This window comes from Lepidothrix coronata, unplaced genomic scaffold (genome assembly GCF_001604755.1).
Source record: "Lepidothrix coronata isolate B3197 unplaced genomic scaffold, Lepidothrix_coronata-1.0 Scaffold43, whole genome shotgun sequence".
In the NCBI taxonomy this organism is placed as follows: domain Eukaryota; kingdom Metazoa; phylum Chordata; class Aves; order Passeriformes; family Pipridae; genus Lepidothrix; species Lepidothrix coronata.
The window spans coordinates 2,375,200-2,394,536 of record NW_016690223.1 but is presented as its reverse complement, the minus strand read 5'-3'; the positions used below and the strand labels follow the sequence as shown (position 1 = coordinate 2,394,536).

The 19,337-nt window shown below is 39.8% G+C and overlaps 2 protein-coding genes across 5 annotated transcripts in view; one reads left to right on the top strand and one right to left on the bottom strand.

Annotated features, from left to right (window-relative positions):
- EML5 (echinoderm microtubule associated protein like 5) overlaps positions 1-95 on the bottom strand; it is a 115,672-nt gene extending 115,577 nt beyond the window's left edge. Inside the window, 1 exon segment of the mRNA XM_017813864.1 lies at positions 1-95. This exon segment is cut by the window's left edge and continues 1 nt beyond it. Coding sequence (XP_017669353.1) covers positions 1-95 — 95 coding nt within the window.
- A 7,401-nt stretch (positions 96-7,496) lies between these two features.
- Positions 7,497-19,337, top strand: part of TTC8 (tetratricopeptide repeat domain 8) — a 44,151-nt gene continuing 32,310 nt past the window's right edge. Inside the window, exons 1-3 of one of the 4 annotated variants that reach the window (XM_017813911.1) lie at positions 7,497-7,501; positions 12,528-12,588; positions 19,235-19,264. Coding sequence is in view for 1 of the 4 variants with exons in the window: in XM_017813909.1 (XP_017669398.1) it covers positions 12,481-12,588; positions 19,235-19,264 (138 nt within the window). In the remaining 3 variants the exon portion in view is untranslated. Of the gene's footprint in view, positions 7,502-12,391; positions 12,589-19,234; positions 19,265-19,337 lie in introns of those variants that run through there. The other 3 variants (XM_017813909.1, XM_017813910.1, XM_017813912.1) reach the window with 3 other exon arrangements.

The window sequence follows — 19,337 nt, the reverse complement described above, 5'->3', positions numbered from 1 at the left end:
GCCGTGTAATAGAGGTTGTTGCGGCACTGGTGACCCCGGTAGCCGTAGACCCACTCCAGCCGCAGGTGGCAGCTCGGCGCGCTCCGGTCAGCCATGTCCACCCGCCCCCGCCGGCCGGGTACGGCTCTCCCCAGCCGGAGACCCCGCGGGAAGGGGGCGACGGGCCGGCCGCCCCCTCCGCTCGGCTCGGTGTCCGCCGCGCTAATCCCTGCCCGCCGACATGGATGCCCGCCGCCGCCGCGCGTCCGCCGCCGCCTCACAGAGGGCGCCGCCGCCCGAGAGCGCCTCGCCGCCCCGCGCCGCCAGACATGGCTGCGCCGAGACACCGCCCGGGACGCGGAGCGAGGGCGCGGCGCCGCTCGGGCCCCCCCCGCGCCCCGGCTGCGCCTGCGCCGAGGGCGGCGCCGTCAGCGGCCGGGCGGGCCCGCGGGGTTGAGGGGGCGCGACGGGGACCGGCCGCCGGTAGTGGCGGGCACTGGGCAGGAGGTAACGCGCTTCACCTTCGTCTGCCATGAGGCGGGGTTTTTTTCTAATTTACCTTTTATTTTATTTTACTTTATTTTCTCTTTAAGCGCGGCTGTGTCTTCTCCCCCTCACCCAAGTTTAGGGTTTTTTTGTTTTCACTGCCCGTCCGGGGAACATCCCTGTTCCTTGCCTTTCCGCCGCCCCGCCGCCGCCGGGCTCTCGGCAGCGCTGGGGCTGGATGAGCCTCAGCCTCTCGTCAGCCGCGAGTGAAAACCACCCCCCGCTCTCGCTGGGCCCAGCGGCAGCTCCGCTTCAACCGAGAAGAAAATGTCAACTGTAATTTTTAATGACGAATATTTAACCCTTTCAGCCCACTGCCTTACTCGTGCACCACACAAAAGTTACTTCCCCATCTTAATTTCCCCATACACAACTTTTCACCCTTAGCGTTTTAACACGGCGAAGTCGCCACTTTCCGACCTCACAGGTGTGGGAGCGACTTCTCTGTGCTGCGTGAGGCAGCAGTGCCGGGGAAAGCCCCCCGCCACATCTAGAGTTTTGGCTGGGAAAACGTGCTCCTTCCCAGCTTTTTCACTCCATAGAGAATCTCCCTGGCTAAATAAATCCTCAGTACGTGATTATACAAACAGGTTTGTGCTATAAAGTTGAATATCTCTTCTAAAAGCTCCTGGGTAACTTGTCTGGTCTGACAGTTGAAAATAAACCCTTTTCCTATTACTTTAGACACAGATTTGGCTTTCCAAGTTGTATGTATTTTGTCAGGATTTATTTTTGAATCTTCAGTCCTTTAACTTCTTTTTCTCTTTTACTATTCCACTAGCCAGACTGACTTTTCTTCCACAGAACATTTACTTTTAACTAGTAAGTTCACGTTGGAGACATTTTTCCATTCTAATTTATTTTCATTTTAATTAGTGGTAGTTTTTCCTCTAAAACCTTTCTTGAATAAATACTTAATAATAAATACTTGAATAATACTATATTAGTCCTATCATTTTTTTAGAAAATTAATTATTTTGTAAAAAACCCTACATTTAAGCATTTTAGTTAAGTAACTTTGTATTAACATATTTTCACAGTGCAAAACACCGAGAGATGATATTTTTCTCAAGCTCTTACAACAAGGATGTTCATGACACCAGGCTCAGATGCAGCTTCCAGTCCCACACATTTATTGAAAACAACATGGCACGGAGCAGAAATCTGCAGACAGATTCATGCAGCCTGAAACTTACAGCCAAGGAAACTTATCCTTCCATAAAAAAAAATTAAAATTTTGAATGAAAGAAAAGGACTTTTATCCCTTATCAGTCAAAAAATTCATATATATTAACCAACAGATAAAGCAAATGTTACTTCCACAAAAATTAATAATAAACAATTTTCCACTCTTCTATTTGCTTCCTAAACACCCAGAGCACCTTGGAACTTAGGTAGAAACCACAGTTTCTTAGGAGTTCCCAAGATGGGAGAGTAGCCACGGAAACAGACTGGAAAATTCCCAGCTAGCTTCTGTTAGAAGTGCAAAATGTATTATTCTTTCTAATTGGATGTTAACTTTGCATGGCTGTTCTGTGTTGCTATCCCATGGGAAAGGTAGTTACAGAAAAAGTCTATAATGATGCTTAATCTCATTCTGGAAATTGGATTGATTATCAGCAGAATTAGGCATCTGATATATTTGACTTCTGCTGTTGTAAAAGCTCATTTGAAAGTGGGAGTATTTTTGTGGTACGAATTGAGAATTTATTCATTTTCTGCTTACTGCATATATAATGTATAGTTAAATATGAATATACAAAAACATAATTATAGTCTTTACTTGCTTCTAATCTGTATAAATACATACTTTTCTTAGGTTATTATTTAAAGTGAAATTCTGGATCTCCCGAGATCAATACTAATGTGTGATATTAACTTCAATGGAGCTAAAACGTTAGTCTTGTCATCTTACTCAAAATTCAGGAATTAGAACAACAGAGTGTTTGATTAGTAAAAGTGAATAGGCCAATGCGCAAGTAGAAGTTTACACACTTGGCATCTATTTTGGACAGGAATAGGAAGCAGTGCAGTATCCCAACCTCCTCCTCTATCCTTGCTCTGCCTAGCGTCCCCACTCGACTCTGACACACATCATTCCTTTGGCTCTACCAGCCCGTATGTCTCGGCGCAGCATCACTCATACCGGGTGGTCATCGCCTCGGGAGCCACTGGGCCTCACGATATCCCTCCCTCAGCGTGGCACTCGTGTATACGTTGCGTATGTACACCGGAGCTCAGACACCAGTCCCCCTCCATTCTTTTTCTCGGCAGATGCACAAACTAAACACGGCCGGTCCTTTACAAGCTGTGTTCAGAGGCAATGAATATCCTCTGGAGCCTCCCCCTCCTCCCGCAACTCGGGACGGCCAGGAAGCGTACGGCGCTGTCCAAGGTGCTGATCGCGGCAGGCAGGACACACGTGGCCGGGCGGTGTTCGCAGGGAAAGGAAAATTCACGGATTTCAGAGAATATTCTGAGTTGGAATCTTCTGAGTTCTGATCTTGGACAAAGATCATCGAGTCCAACTCTTACGCGAATGGCCCATACAGGGATCGAACTCAGGACCTTGGCGTTATTAACACTATGCTCCAACCAGCTGAGCTAATCTGAGGGTCAGGAATGCTTCTCTGATACTACAGTTATTGCAGGGAAAAAATTACCTTTTGCACAAATAAGACATTTTATGTTCTTCCAGTGAGGTATTTCACAAGTGAAACATGGTGTTTGGCTGTTTTGCCTCAGCTGCCTGTGGTGGGGTTCATATCTTTCCTATTAAGTCAGATACAGCACTGCAAGTTGTGTTTCATTAGTATACAGTGACACAGGTAAATAATCACCTCTCTAAATAAAATCAGATAAGTGGCATTTTAATGTTTCACAACTTATATATAAGAATATGTACTTACAAAAATATGTACTTAGTATATTGCAGATATATTTACAATGTATCTCATGTTCTGCTAAATGGAACAAGGCTTAGAGAAGTGATTTCTTAAACAAATGCTCTTGAACAGCTAATTCCAGAGCACACAAGATGAGGGATTATTCTCTGTTAAGTCCTAAGTAATGCAGAGTAGCTGGTTCAAGTAGTAATTATATAATATGAAAGAGATGAACAACAGTGACAACATTAATTTCAACATCCTTGGGGATTAAAAGGTCTCAATCTATTATGGGAACACGATGTCTGAAAATAATACTTTGCAAAACTAAGAAACCTACTTAAGAGAGAAAGTAATAAGAATTGTCTGCTACTATTTAACAGCACTGAGTCAAATTCTTAAGATCACAAAGGCCTGTTTACTACTGGATAAAAACAAAAAGTCAAGGAAAAAAGATAGCATCGCAAGCTGAAACACTCCTTCAGAAAATGGAAAGTTTAATGAGGTATTTTATAACATATCAGCAACACATAAGATGTAAATTATTAAAAAAATTTTAAAGGACTAAGATGTTTTATTGAATTAACAATAGAGATTTATTTTTTTTTAAGTAACATTAGAAATAAGAAGCCTTGGCATAATCAGTAAGTCTACTGCATCAAGAAGCAAAGGAATGAATTAAGGTTGAGAAAACGGCACAGAAAAAATTATGGTTTCTTCACATCTCAACATGGAGGAGTCTGGGAAATACAAGATGGAAGCCTGTACTGGGTATGGTCACAGAAGGAAACATCTTTATCTGCTGGAAAAAGATGAGCAAAAGAGCAATATGCCATGAGTACATTATACTGTAGTTCCAAAAATTCTGACAGTTTCCAAATATTGTAGCTGACATGCTCTGAAGAGAAAAATGCAGTTTTAAAATGATGTCCTATGTCAAAGCATAAGCCAATTCTGTAACTTTTTAAAATGCAAATTCTATTATAAACTTGTAACTCCATATGTTTTCTTTTGGTACCAATTGATAAACTATATATAATATATATTAAAATAAAACAATGTGTATAAAATTAAAAATCACATGTTATTTTTTCCTGTTTCTGCAAGTTTAATTGCACCTTGTTAATTACAGAAATTGTATTAATTTGTTAAACATTCATGAGGGGCATTAGAAGAAGCAGACACCTTATTGAAAAGACAATGAACAAACACAATACAGACAGCAACTAAGGCTGTAATACGTTTATTCACGGAAATTTAGAAATGTCCTCAGATAATGGTTTCCTTATTTAAGTCTAGTAAAAGGATGGATAAGATACAAACATTATTGAAATTAAATTCACCCATCATTAGTATAGAAAGCAACAACTTCTGGACGTTTAGAAATGTACATCAGAAAAAGTACCTCCTGAAACTGCAGAGGGAACACAAATACTGAAACCTGTATTCTGCCCTCTTAGCTGTAATGTTTTTACCATAAGATCTTGTTTTAGGGTCTTTTCTGTAACCCAGAGTTCAAATCCCCTCTTTTGATAGTGAAAGAAGGGTTTCTATTATGATTTCAATGGCAAAATTCTCAGCCTAAGAATTTCCATCACAGTACATACTTTTTCCAAAATAAATGCAAAAGAACTTCTACATTTAGTTCCATTTGAAGTTGCTATAATAAAATAATGTTTCATTTTAGTCTCAGAAGTTAGCCACTAACAATTGTATTTTTTCTTAAAACGTCTGTCATGAGCTTTGGCCCTAAAATCTGTGATAACACACGGGAACGGTCCAGTAAAAAAATTTTTTTTTAGTCTATAAACAATGAAAAAACTAATGTGTTTCAGACTGCCAACAAGCTGACACCAGAATGTATTCTGATGCATTTCAGTTTCTTTCATCAATGACACAGTGTTTACACAACATCACTCTAATCAACACACACGTACTTGGATCTAAACAGCTTTTTTCAGTATGCATTTTTGGTACAATTATATGTTACTGAAGTTATTCATCAGGTGATTTGAAGAACTTGTGTCAAGCACCGGCATTTGATATAACACGAGACAACCTAAACAGGCTTAAATGAAGGACATAAAGGGAGGGTCATTAAATCCCAAGGCATTTTCTATCAATAGACTTATGATAAAAATCTGATTCTGAACTCTCAAAATCTGTTGATTTAAACTGTTGACTGATGACTAAAAATAGAATGCAGTTTATTTTAAATTCTACACATGTGACAGCTATCTCAGGCTCCATATTATCATATGATCAAAACCAATGTGAAGCAACACCTTGTTTGCACTCAGTGGTAACTTCTCTACCTGTTTTCAACTCCTTCTTTACAACTAGGATAGTGTAGGATGATCAACCCCAAAGCATGTTATTAATTTTTTTTTTTTAATAAATCAAAATTTCAGCTGGCTGATGCTAATTATTAGATTAAAAATTGTCAGGTCAAGATGACATTTTTTTACACAGTAGTTGACATCGTTTTCGAAATACAATGTACAGTACTGACTTTGCAAAAGCTCTCAAAAAGCTTAGCTGTCAAAAGGAATCATGAAACAACTTAGCATAAGTCACTACTTAGAATCCACATACAATAATGCAGGCTTATAAAATATGACATAGTTTACCAGTGATAATATAAATTTTCAGAAGAACTGAAGGAAATAAAACATTTAAACATTAAAAAAAAGTAACACCATTAACTCTCATAATGCCAAGAAACTTAAAAATAGCATAATACTATTAATGCAGCAGTGGAATGCAAACCTTAAAATAAGAATGCAAACCTTAGATTTGACTAAGCACTGGAACAGATCAGTTAAGGGCTAGAACAGAGGCATACTACACTTCAGTCAGTCTGTCAACTGAAGTGAAGTAAGCCTACTTTTAGTACAGCAAATAGTTCTTTTTAAGTGCTTCCAATTGCAAAAGACAATATGGGCCAGAGACTGTGACATGATATAACTTTCTAGTGTAACCCACTGTACACAAGCCTTTATAAAACAGCCAATCCTCACAGTAGGAAAATAGATCTTTTCCCCACATTTTTGCTCTAAAAATTATAAACTTATAATAAAACTGACTACGACTCCTGAAAGAAAGAAAGTAGATTTGTAGGGCACCTACATAATTTTTTTTGTGGGAGCTAACAGGTGCATAACAAATAATGATGACAGAATGGCTTTGTAATTAATACAGTAGACTGAATACCAGGAGATCTGTATTCTCTCTTGACTGCATCCATATATATATGGGTATATATGTATATATATAAGCAAACCCATTTACATCAAGCTTTTCAGATATGAGTGCTAACTCAGTACTTTTACCAGGATTCCTACTTTGATATTTAGGATCCACTGTAAATAAGTGTGCTAGTCTAGCTGCTCTAAACTTGAAAAGAAAGAAAAATAGTCAAGCCCAAGTTTTTAAGCTCAACATCCAGTCATCAGTGGATCCTTTGCAATTTTTTGCAATCTATCTTTATATGAAAATAACATACCAGCCTTTTTCATAGGCCACTGTTTGTTTTATAGCTGCATTGATTTCTTCTAGTGTTATGAACACCAATCTATATTCAGCACAGCACACAGAGCATCTGCATCAAACAAGAAATAGTGCCTCATATGAAAGACTAAAGATAAAAAGGAAAGTAACAGTCTCACTTGAAAAACATCCCATTCAGCCTGCACACTGAAGGAGGTGTGGGTTTGATTACAAAGGTTGAGTTCAGTTCATGCGTAAATAACATAGGACAGGCATAAAGTCATATGAAGAAAGGTTGATGTCTTGAGACCTGAACAGTATTGCCACCTAATTTCTGTTATCGACTGCTGGATGATCCCTTTTTAGCTAGACCATTGTAACCTTTATTAGGATATCATGTATGATCAGAAAGAAACAGCAGTATCCTTGTTTATGATAGCAATAGTTGGTATTGATGCATATCATTGTCTTGGCTAGTCACAGAATGAAACCTGAAGCTGTTACTATGAATTACTTTCCAGATGCTGAATCTAAGCCTCAGCACAAAACTCTACTCTTAATGCAATTTCATTTGCATGACCTCTCCTAATTTTCTACAGTCAGTAAGAAAGGGTTCTACAAGCAACTATGTGAAGTCAGCTTCAGATGTCAGGGTCCTCACCGAAAAGAGCACATAAAGAGGGATCTTCCTTTTCATGCTCTTCTGCCACAGCTATGTGGCTCTCTCTTGGCATGGCCTGATCTGTGGTCCTGTTTGGGTTCATTCAAAGCACACAAAACAAAACTTGCCCCATGCTCTGTTGCTGTCAATTCTCCTAACATCAAAGGCACCTGAATCATTAAAATGAACCCTTTTTCCATGTCAACTTTCATGATGCCAGCTCTTGTTCAAAGGTGAGACACTTCTCTAGCTGAGGCAATCTGTAGGTACATGTGTGATAACATCAATATTCTTTTTTCAAGTCCTTGTTAATTGTATTGAGCTGCAAATGGCATCTTTTTTCTGTAATCTCACATCTTGGGAGAGATGAGCGACAGAGGCAGCAACGTTCATTTGAGTGACTTAGCTACTAAGGGATATGTTTATCCACACAGCTGTCTAAGGAATTTTAGGATACCAACAGAATTTTGAGAACTATTTTTAGGTTCTATTTCTGGTTTTGTCATAAGAATGCAAGTTCATGATGAGAGATAAGGCCTGACAATTAGCCTTGAATTTCTAGTTCAAGAAACAAGTATAATTTCTTGGTACACAGAAGACTCCCATGGGAGACTTACAGAGAAAGGCAAAGTCAACCTATAGTAACTATGTTTTTAAAATCAAAAGGATATTAGGTGTCGGTGGGTTCTGTCCTACTCTCCTCCTCTGTACATACTTTTTAAGAAGCTAATTCATGTATCTCATACTCAGAGTTTAAATATTAAGAGACTGACACATAAGAGTCATAAGAACATTTGGAAAATGCAAAGCATTTTAGGCATACCAATAGTTTATCCTGCAGGATGGTAAAAATGAAGAAAACATTAAATACATCTGTCCACTCAGAGCCAGTATTCAGTATCAGTTTAAAGCACCCTTGTCAGTAAGAAAAAAACCTGTATTAAAATAAAAGGTGAAAATGAGAAACAGACTTAAATCTCTAAGCAACAAGTAATTGAACGATTAATTGAAAAATTACTAAAATCAAGTACACAGTTATAGTTGTCACAAAACCCATGTTTTTTAAAAAGCAATTATGCAAACCCATGTGTTTTATGAAAAAAGATAAATAATGATGGATTTATTCTATTCAGTAGAGTGCCCTGATATTTTCATTTAGAAATAATTATAATAAGAGTTCTTACTGTTGCCTGTCTCAGGGACATCTAATTTTCAAATTAAGAATAAACCATAGACAGAAGAGGAACTGACCCTTCCTTCTGATTTCTGAATTTTCTGTTCTTGGTTCAAATGAATAAAGGCAAGGTTCAAATTACCCATGAGACAGTGATACCATCACAGTACTCCAGCTGTAAATAAAGCAGCACCACTGAATTTCCTGTCTTTTCACAACAAATGAGAATAGTCTCTCAAAACGTATTAGCTAAGGTCAGGAAATACCATGAGAATACCTCCAATAAAATGAATGTGAATAGCTATACAAAACAAGCAGATGACTTTTCTTTAATAAACCCTGGTGATTTCCATAGTTATATCGCATACCTATCATTGTCCCAATGTAGCATTGACACAATAAACACAGAGGCATTCATTATAGTTGGAGAACATTTGAGTACATTTGAGAATATTGAGGCTCGTGAAGGGACTGGAGCACAAGGCCTATGAGGAGCAGCTGAGGGAGCTGGGGTTGTTTACCTTGGAGGAAAGGAGACTCAGGGGAGACCTCATCACTCTCTACAGCTACCTGAAAGGAGGTCGTAGAGAGGCAGGAGTTGGTCTCTTCTCCCAGGTAACCAGCAGTAGGACAAGAGGGCATGTGCCAGGGTAGGTTTAGGTCAGACATTAGGAAGAAATTCTTTACAGAGAGAGTGATCAGACCTTGGAATGGGTTGCCCGGGGAGGTGGTGGATTCACCATCCCTGAAGGTATTTAAGAAGAGACTGGATGTGGCACTTAGTGCCATGGTCTAGTTGACAAGGTGATGTTGGATCATAGGTTGGACTCCATGATCTTAGAGGTCTTTTCCAACCTACTCAATTTTGTGATTCTGTGACTATGATCAAATTAAAGGTTTTTACCTAAAGTAATGGAAAAGACTAACCACTAGACTACAAAACTTTTAGAAAAAAGAATGCAGACAAGCCTATATTGCACTAAATCCAAGCAACTTCCACCTTTCATAATATCGCACAATCAAACACTACTTGAAACATTTCACATGGTGAAACATTTTCTACCTAGACAATCTCTCCCAGGATGTTGTTATTACTAAATTATGATTTTTTTAATCACTGTTAAACAGAAAAATCATAATTTGTTCTTCTCCAACAAATCAAGAATATCAGAGGTCTAATTCCCCAAATTTATTTTGTCCAACTTTTCACAGAATGAATTTTCCTCATTTTGAGAGAGTGGGTGAAAGAAGAAGATATCTCTAGCAAGCTACTCAAACAGTGCCTTAGACCTGAGCTATGGGAAAGAAACACAGCACATTCAAAACTATTCTTTTTCCACACTCTACACAAAAATATGCCAGAAGCGATAATTCCTGAAGTATAACACTGAGATTTAAGCACTACTAATGTTACTGAAATTAACCACTGATTTCCTATAAGCCACTGAATAGCTATTTTGTGATAGATAACACTTCCAGCCCTCAAAGGGGTTGTCAGATATATGCTTGAATAAATGCCATAATGAAGGAAATGCTCTGGAGCTGAAAACCACTCTGGGTTTTTAAACAATGTTCACAATTTCTCTGAAGAGCACATCCTTCTAATCGTTCTAAGTCTGACCATAAAACACATAAAGCAGAGAAGGGACATAAACCATGGTACTATTTCCTTTTCATCCTTCTTAAGTGGGGATGGCATGGGTCTCAAAAAATACTTCACTTAGATCACTTTTTTCCTGTTGTGGTGTGATGCCAGGTGCCCAAAGCCACGCTGTCACTCCCATCTCAGCTGGGCAGGGGACAGAAAGTATAACAAAAGGCTCATGGGTTGATACAAGGACAGGGAGAGATCACTCACTGACTACTGTCACAGGCAAAACAGACTCAACTTGGGGAAGTTAGTTTATTTTTTAACAATCAAATCAGAGTAAGGGTGATGAGACATAAAAACTAAATCTTAAAACACCTTCCTCCCACCCTTACCTTCTTCCTGGGCTCAACTTCACTCCCAATTTTCTCTACCTCCTCCCCTCCAGCAATGCAAGGGATCAGGGAAAGGTGTTTGTGGTCAGTTCATCACACATTTTCACTGCTTCTCCTTCCTCCTCAGGGAGATTAGTGCTTACCCTGCTCCAACGTGGAGTCCCCCCCACAGAAGACTGTCCTCCATGAACTTCTCCAGTGTGAGTTCTTCCCAAGGGCTACTATTCTTCACAAACTACCCCAGCGTGGGTCCCTTTCCATGGCATGCAGTCCTTCAGGAACAGGCCGCTCCAGCATGTGTCCCCCATGGGGTCACAGGTCCTACCAGCAAACCTGCTCCAGCAAGGGCTTCTCTCTGTATGGGTCACAGGTCCTGCCAGAAGCCAGCTCCAGCATGGGCTTCCCATGGGGTCACAGCTTCCTTCAAGCATCAGCTTGCTTTGGCATGGGGTCCTCAAATGGCTGCAAGTGGATCTCTGCTCCCCCATAGACCTCCATGGGCTGCAGTGGCACAGCTGCCTCACCATGGTCTGCACCTCAGGCTGAAGGGGAATCTGCTCTGGCACCTGGAGCACTTCTCGCTCCTTCTGCACTGACCTTGATGCCTGCAGAGTTGTTTCACATATTTTCACTCCTGACTCTTGCTGCAGTTGCACAGGTTTTTCCCTCTTCTTAAATGTTATCCCAGATGTGCTACCACCATCAGCCTTGGCCAGCAGTTCTGTTGACAAAGGGGAAGCTTCTCGCAGCTTCTCACAGAAGCCAGCTCTATGGGCTCTCACAAAAAACCTTGCCATGCAAACCCAATACACCTGTGTACTGTTCACGAGATGAGCAAAACCCAGTTGTTTATAACTACTACTTCAGTTCAAGCCACTTACTCCCATATTTGAATAAGCTATAGTCCTGGGACCAGCACTTCTGTTTCTCCATCTTTCCACCTGACATTGATCTTAGAAGCCTGGGTATCCATTTCATGCATATTGGACAAACTGATAGTTTAGATAAGACAAAAGTAATAAAACCAGAATGATCTCTTAAAATGCCAGCAATGTGATTTCAGCAATCTTGTTAGTGTTCATCCGTCAAAGATTTTCACAAATGCAGTTATTTCTCCAAGGATCCCTAGGGAGTTTTACTTCCTTTTACTTTGGTTGATGATTACAATCAACATCTTACAGTATGCACAAACTATGAGTAACTGTATTCCAACTTTAAAAATCTCTAAATATCTCTGTTTCATAATTTCTCTGCAAAAACTAATGAACTAAAGGAACTAACAGAGTCTGCAAAACTGAAAACATTGTTGCTCACAGCAATCTGTACTTTTCTCAACCAGGGTTCCATGGCTCTAAAGGACATTTCACCCGCATAAGAATTAAAGGCCTGTATTATTCTTGTTTAGGTGTCTATTACAACTCTAAATGACTCTTGATATTAGGACAGCAAATAACAGGACACAGGTCAAAACAGTGGGGTTATTTGAAGTCTACTGACCCCAATATTACAGATCAAACTCTGCTTTCAGTCATCAGTGTGTGAGCCCACGAGAAGCCCACCTCGCTGAGACGGGCCGCGGAGGCCGCCCAGAGCCGCCCCCCCCGGGCCGCTCCGCCCCGGCGGCCGAGGCGGGGCCCGGCAGCTCCGCGGCAGCAGCAGCGCGGCCGCCCCGCTCCGCCCCGGGCCCCGCGCGGCGGCAGCGGCAGCGGCCCGGGAGGCGCCGGGGACACCGCTGGAGCTCCCGCGGCGCTCCCGCCGGCGGGATGGGGCTGGAGCCGCTCTTCCAGGCCTGGAGCTACTTCAGGCGGAGGAAGTTCCGGGAGTGCGCGGATCTCTGCTCGCAGCTGCTGGAGAGGCCGCCCGGCGAGCAGGTAGCGGGGGCCGGGGCGGGGCGGGAGGCGGCGGTGAGGGGCGGCAGCAGCCGCGTCCCCGCCGCCCCAGCACGGCGGGACCCTCCGTACCTGCTGCAGCCGCCGGAGGGGCCGGCGCGACCCCCGTCAGCGGGGCGGGAGCGCTGGGCCGCGCCGAGCTCCCCAGGGAGGAGGAGGAGAAGAGGCCGGGCAGCGACGGCTCACTGAGCTCTCCAACTCCCCCCGGGCCCGGGGGCGGTGAGCCGGCCCTGCCGGCTCCTCCTCAGACACGCCCCGGTGGAGCGCTCCCGCCCCAGCCCCGAAGCCGGGAGAGGGAAGCGGTGCCGGGTGTGGGTGAGACTGCTGGAGCGCTGCCGTGGGGGCCAGAGCTCCCCACAGCGAGAACTTCAACTCATTCAAGAGTTTGCGGAGTTAAGGGAAGAAAAGCCAAGACTAAAATCAGTTCTGCGTTAGCGTGTTCCTGTTGAGTTTATACTGACGTTCAGATATCCTAGCTGTTGCGTGGACTAAATCGCATAAGGTTAAGAGACACGCATTTTAGCTCAGCTTACATATGAACCTTACCTTGGGGCAGAAGGCGTTTGCATTTCAATCTCTTTGCCCTTTCTCCATCTGCAAAGTCTCTGGAAACGTTTTACATGTCTTTTTTCAATACCTACATGTTTTCTCATCCTTCTGTAAGAAGGAAGAATTTGAGAAAGTTGTTTCTGGATTAATGTTTATGTGCATGTAAACCTTTTTAATGCCATATTTTAAAAACAGTAATTGAATAAACTTTATCTTCATCATAAATACTTCACATAAATTTGTAAGTCTCTCAAAGCATCCTATAGATATATATTTTAGGAATCTTGAAGGCAGTTCTTTTCCTCACGAAGGACAAATATTTAAAGAAAGGTGCATGGTCACACAGTTATGTAAATATAAAACACAGTAACTATTTAAATTGGCATAGGATGGATATTTTAAAAATTCTTTTTTATGTTTTATAACAAACGAGGACCCACCAGCAGAAAAAGTTTTAGCACAGAAGGTATTCGAAGAAGATTGTTCCTCAGTGCTAAATGGGATTGAGTATTAGTTCTGTGCAATTGCTGTATTATTTATGTATATGTACATTATTGGATCTTTATATATGTAATCTTTGCATACAGGAAGACAACACTTGATTTGTGATAGTAACTCTTGAAGTAGCACAGACAACAGTAAATAAAAGTTATAAAGATCATAGTGCTTCTGTTGCTCTTAATTTATAATTCTTTTTAATTAGTAAAACTGTTTTTAATCTACGATCTCAACACGAAAATATAAAGATGGTTGCATTTCTGCTATGTGCTGAAGCTCGAGTATAAAATTGTATTGTTACACCTGGCAACTCCAAACTTTTGCTGGGCTGTTCCCAGTAGCACTGGTAAGAAATAGAAGATGTTCAAGGCTGGGAAAAATGTTTAGGAGGAAATTAACAAAACAGCAATGAGAGGATGTAGTTGGGTAAGGCCTTGAGCAATCTGGTTTAGTGATGGGTGTCCCTGCCCATGGCAGAGGGGGCTGGAACTAGATAATCCTTAAGCTCCATTCCAACCCCTTAACATTCTGTCATTCTGTGAAATAAATTCTGATTGGTTTCCCTTCTTCCAGATATTGATCAGGTACCAATCTGTCCTGTTTACCCTGCTAAATGTCGGGCATGGGGTAAAGGAACGTTCCTCAAGAATGTGTTCTGTGTGTCATTGAAATCTTACAAACTATTTTGAACTTAATACAACAGAATGGAAAAGCAAATCATATTTATGTATTGTAGCATATATACTTTGCATTTAATAGAACCATTATTTTTATATAACCTTTGAAAGATACTAAGCTCCAAGTCTGAACACTGAGTTAATTAGAACTCAAATAAGTGACATACATTACTTAATTCTCCTGCTTGCCTAGTCTAATCCTATTTTACATTATTCTGAATTTATTCCAGTGGCATTGTATCAGCTAATTTGCTGTAGTTGTGAATATTAGAAAAATGATTTATGATTTTTTTCCACATTAATAAGAATCTAGGACCATTGTCAGGCAGATTGATTTCCTGATATCTGTGTTACTTTTGAAGTGGCATGTTAATCAAATCAGTAGTTCCTGAATGTTTTGATTGAACTTTATTTCTGTCATCTTCAGCCACCTACCAGAAAATGGTACTGTCTTCCATTTGTGTGAATTACATTAGTAGTATTTTAGTATTACCTGGCGATATATCTGAAATGAAGTATATTTCATTTTTGGTACCTAACCCAATATATGTGGTTTATTACTCGTAAAGAACATGTAGCAATTCTGACAGATTTAATGGTCAAACTCTTAATGGTAGTACTTCTGCAAATCAAACTGTCATGTTGGGCACCAGAGAAGCAGACAGACAAATGACAGCCCTTACGGAAAGTTTGGATTAAGTGAGCTGCTGTGCAGCACGAGGGTATACTCAATGGCTGTAATCACCGTGCCATCTGTTCTTATCCTCTTGTCCCATATTCTGCTAAGCATGCGCCTCCCAACCTCTGCAGCCAGGGAAAGAAGGATCTTACAAGAACTGTAGCCTCAGTCACTGTTAGGGATTCACTTCTTTGAACAGCAACCATTAGGATATGACATAAACCAAGCCACAGGAGATCATGTCCTTTTAATACGTGCCCAGGAATGGTTAAAATGTGACTGTTACAAGTCAGAACTTTTTTGTGCTTAAGCAACCAGCCTTCTCCCTTCTAAGGCATGTAATGTAGCAATAGATAAGTAAAGGAAGACACTAACAGTGCATAACTGGAGAACATATTCATGCCTGAAAGAGATGGCCTTTCTTGTCTTAAAGTCTGTATGTTTTTCCCAGCTGTCAGCTAGTCTGCTAAATGATAGCACCCCTCCTGCTCCATCATATCCACAATGACGTCCCAGAGCTATGGGCTGCTGAAACCAGGAGGTTCTTAAGGTATCGTGTTGACCTTGTAGCTAACTGGGCATGAATCAAGAATTTTCTTACACAGCAGTATCAAATGCTATGCCGTTATAAACTTGTATTCTTAAAGAACACAACAACAAAATAAAAACATTTTAAAATCAATCAAGTTTTCCTGAAAAGTTCTTAATGAATAACATTTTGATAGAAGAATAATTAGCTGCTACGGAGTTACATTTTGTGGAAGATTGAAATTTTTTTTCTATAAAATATCCTGTGCATTTCCTCATTTAAGTATTAGGAATATAAATGTTATTGATGGAATTTACTTCTATGCTGATAATCTAAGATCTGGGTAAATAAAAGCTGTATTTTCTATGACTAGCATTTGGGCATGCAAACACATGAAGTACTGATGTTCAGTTTAATTATTTCCTGTTGTAAGCAAACAGGCATTGTCTTCTGTGTTTATAGTAATAGCATGACCTAGAGAAAATACAATCCAGGACTGTCTCTGTTGATCATCCTGATTAGTCACCTAATCTGATTACTCTTTGGGTTCCATATGTCAGATTCAAGGCAATAACCAGAACCCATGTATGAGGCCTGCTCTAGTTTAACAATAGGAAAACTAAAATTGCCTAATAGGCATACAGTGGATGTTCTTATTGATTGATGGTCTACTATGAGTATTTGCTTTTGTTCATTCGTCCTTTCTTCTCCTGCAGTGAACTTTCAGCTACTATTACTTGCATACTGGTTTTTATAAGGTCAATTTAGAGTTATCACAGTTATGTTTATGGGCATTGACTTTGATTTGAAAAAGCTTCTTCAACTGAAATGAGTTATTGGTTCAAGAGACTGTAATTAAGTTTATGCATGAAAATTAGTGATACTTACAGTGAATTCATTGTTCCTGGGTAAAGTTGGGGGATTTTTCTTTATTTCTGCTCTTAATCATTTGAAGAGCATATTCAGAATTTTAATATTCTGCATATATTAAATCTTACCTGAATTTAATTGTAGAATGAAACCTTATATATATATATAAGGTATGTAATCTTTTCATTCTCTTTTCTAGGCTGTAGGTGTCAGAAAACATAATTATTCTAAATATTTTTGGTCTTCAAATAAACTGACTTTATACATTAGCATGAATTTTAAAGTGCCCTCAGTTGATTCAGGGATCTGGATTAAATTCTTCCTTCATTGCTTTTACAATCTTTTTAATTCTAAAGGAGCTTTATATGTGTAAATGAAGAGTAAATTTGAGCTTTTGTTTTGAGATACAAACCTACAGGGCAACGCTATTTGTTAATCTTCTCAAAGAACTCTTTATTTGAAATCTAGTTCCAGTGGATTACTTGCATGAGTAGCAACTGCTGGATCCACCTATGTTAAAATATATTATATTTTAATGTAATTTTTGTTGTTCCATACTTTTGTTTAATGTGAGGGTCCTATTACCTGCTTGAGGGTTATTAAAAATCTGAAGTTACTTCTTGTCAAAAACTGAAACAATGTATCAGGATGGATGAACAGTGCATACTCTCATCTACTATAATGAGAGAGCAATGTTCTTACTTAATATTATTGGTCAACTTTTTTTCCGGAATGATGAGGGATGTAATTTCTGAATTTTTTAGTAATATGAATGCTCCTACAAGCAAATTCATTTTGTTTTTAAATTATTTTTAAACTAATGAGCAGTGCCTAAAGTAAGATACCCATCTGTAACATCAAGGCATTTTTGAGTTAGTGTTGACGTACTGTTCCTAACCTTATCCTCATTAGTTACTGTAGCACATATGGTATGGAAGAGCACCTACTGCTCTTAAACCATTTTCATATATGCTGTAACACTCAGGCACAATGGGGTGAATAAAATGCAAGCTGAATATCTCAAGGATCCTTAGGAAGCTGAATAGTTTGTTTTTTAGAAGACAAGTGCTATAAATAAAAGAACTTGGAGTTCATAAAATCATACATCTGAAATGCTAAGGCAGTTTCAGTGCCCTGTGTACCCCCAGGTACATCACAGTCAGCTGAGATTAATCCCTCAATTAATATTTAGTTCCATAGTGTAGTGGATGTGTAATTAACATTTACTTCCATAGTGTAGTAGATGTGTAAGCTTGTTATACATTTTAACACCCGTGAAAGAGTTGTGATTCCAAATATGATCCTTAAAAGGTGACAGAAATCCCAGTACACTACAGAAAGAAGATGTCTTTCACTAGTCTTTCAGGTCCCTGCTGTCATAGAATTTACTGAATAAAAATGCTCAAATTGAAAGAAGTAGGCCATGTCTCATACTACAGAGGAAAAGAGTGAGCTTGACCTTGCCATTTTCCTGGGGAAACAGGAGCCAACAATGTGTCCCAGCTGCAAAGGAAGCCAGCAGCATGTGGGGCAGTGCTTGAGTTTGGAGAAGACATTGGGGCGATCTAATAGCAGCCTTCTAATACATACAAGGAGGTTATCAAGAAAATGGAGCCAGGGGCCCCTTGCAGTGCTGCGTGGAAGTGAAGGAGGCTTTGGCTTGATACAAGGAAAAACATTTCCTGATAAGGACAGTCAGCACTGGAGTAGATTGCCCATGGGCATTGTGTAGCCTCCATCCTTGGAAGTTTTCAAGACATAACTGGACAAGGCTGTGAACAACCTCAACTGACCTCATAGCTGACCTTTCTTTGAGCAGGGCTTTGAACCTCCAGAAGTCCCTTCATAGTCTGAATTACTCTAAGATTGTATATCCAGTCTCATAAAGCTGATTTAACTGTGATAGATTTACACAACTCCAAATGTGCAAGAAATTTTCCACTACCTCTAGAAGCAGAAACGATCTGACACTCTAAAAGACTAATAGTGATTTGGAGAAAGTAACATCTATCTCCCACCTTCCTTGTCTAAAACTAAGTAATACATTAGGAAAAACTCCTCCCCAATCCCTGGAAGTGAGCAGCAGAAGCCCTGAACGTGGTAATTATACAATTACTGGTGATAAACCTACATTTCTTTCTGTTAGTATTTACTCAGTTTTACCACAAGTTTTCAAGCAGATGCAAGCTCCTGCCTTTTCATTTGTAATAAACCTAATCTGATAGCTTTCCTTTTATTTATCGGGTGATGCAATAGGCCAGTAATTTGACGTTTATTCCACTTGCTGTCTTACTGTCCAGAATAAAATGAATGCATGATTTTCATCATAAAAGGACAAAAAAAGTGCTGACATTTTTCTACTGTGTGCTTGAATGATATCAGTGTGATCACCAGCAGCAGCTAACAAAAATGCACATAGATGGATTTTATTAAGTAGGTATTCTAAAGCCCATGGCATAATAATCTGGTCAATTTTTAAGTGATTTGCATATATCTTTCAAGTTAATTTTCTTTTAATCTACCATTTTTCAGTTTAATAATGCTGTAATGTTAATCTAAGATTTGGCCAGCATGATCCAGAAGAAGCAAGAAAGCAAAGGTGTCAGAGGTGAACTTACTGCAAATCTGCTTTCATTGTATAAAATATCATTTAGCTCCATAATGTGTGTAAGTCGAGATAATGTAATAAAATGAAAATTCGGCTATATGTGTCAGAGAGAAAACGTTTGTCCAAAATGAGATGGTCACAGGGTATAAATCCATTTTTGTTGTTGTTTTTATTGTTTGGCATTTCCGTTGCTCATTTTCTATTTCCTCTCTTTTCAGGAGCTTGATTCTGAATACAGCGTGGTTCAGGTAAAATTCTTTCCATAAATACAATTATTAAATACAATCATTTGGAAGAATTTATGATACACTGAATAATATT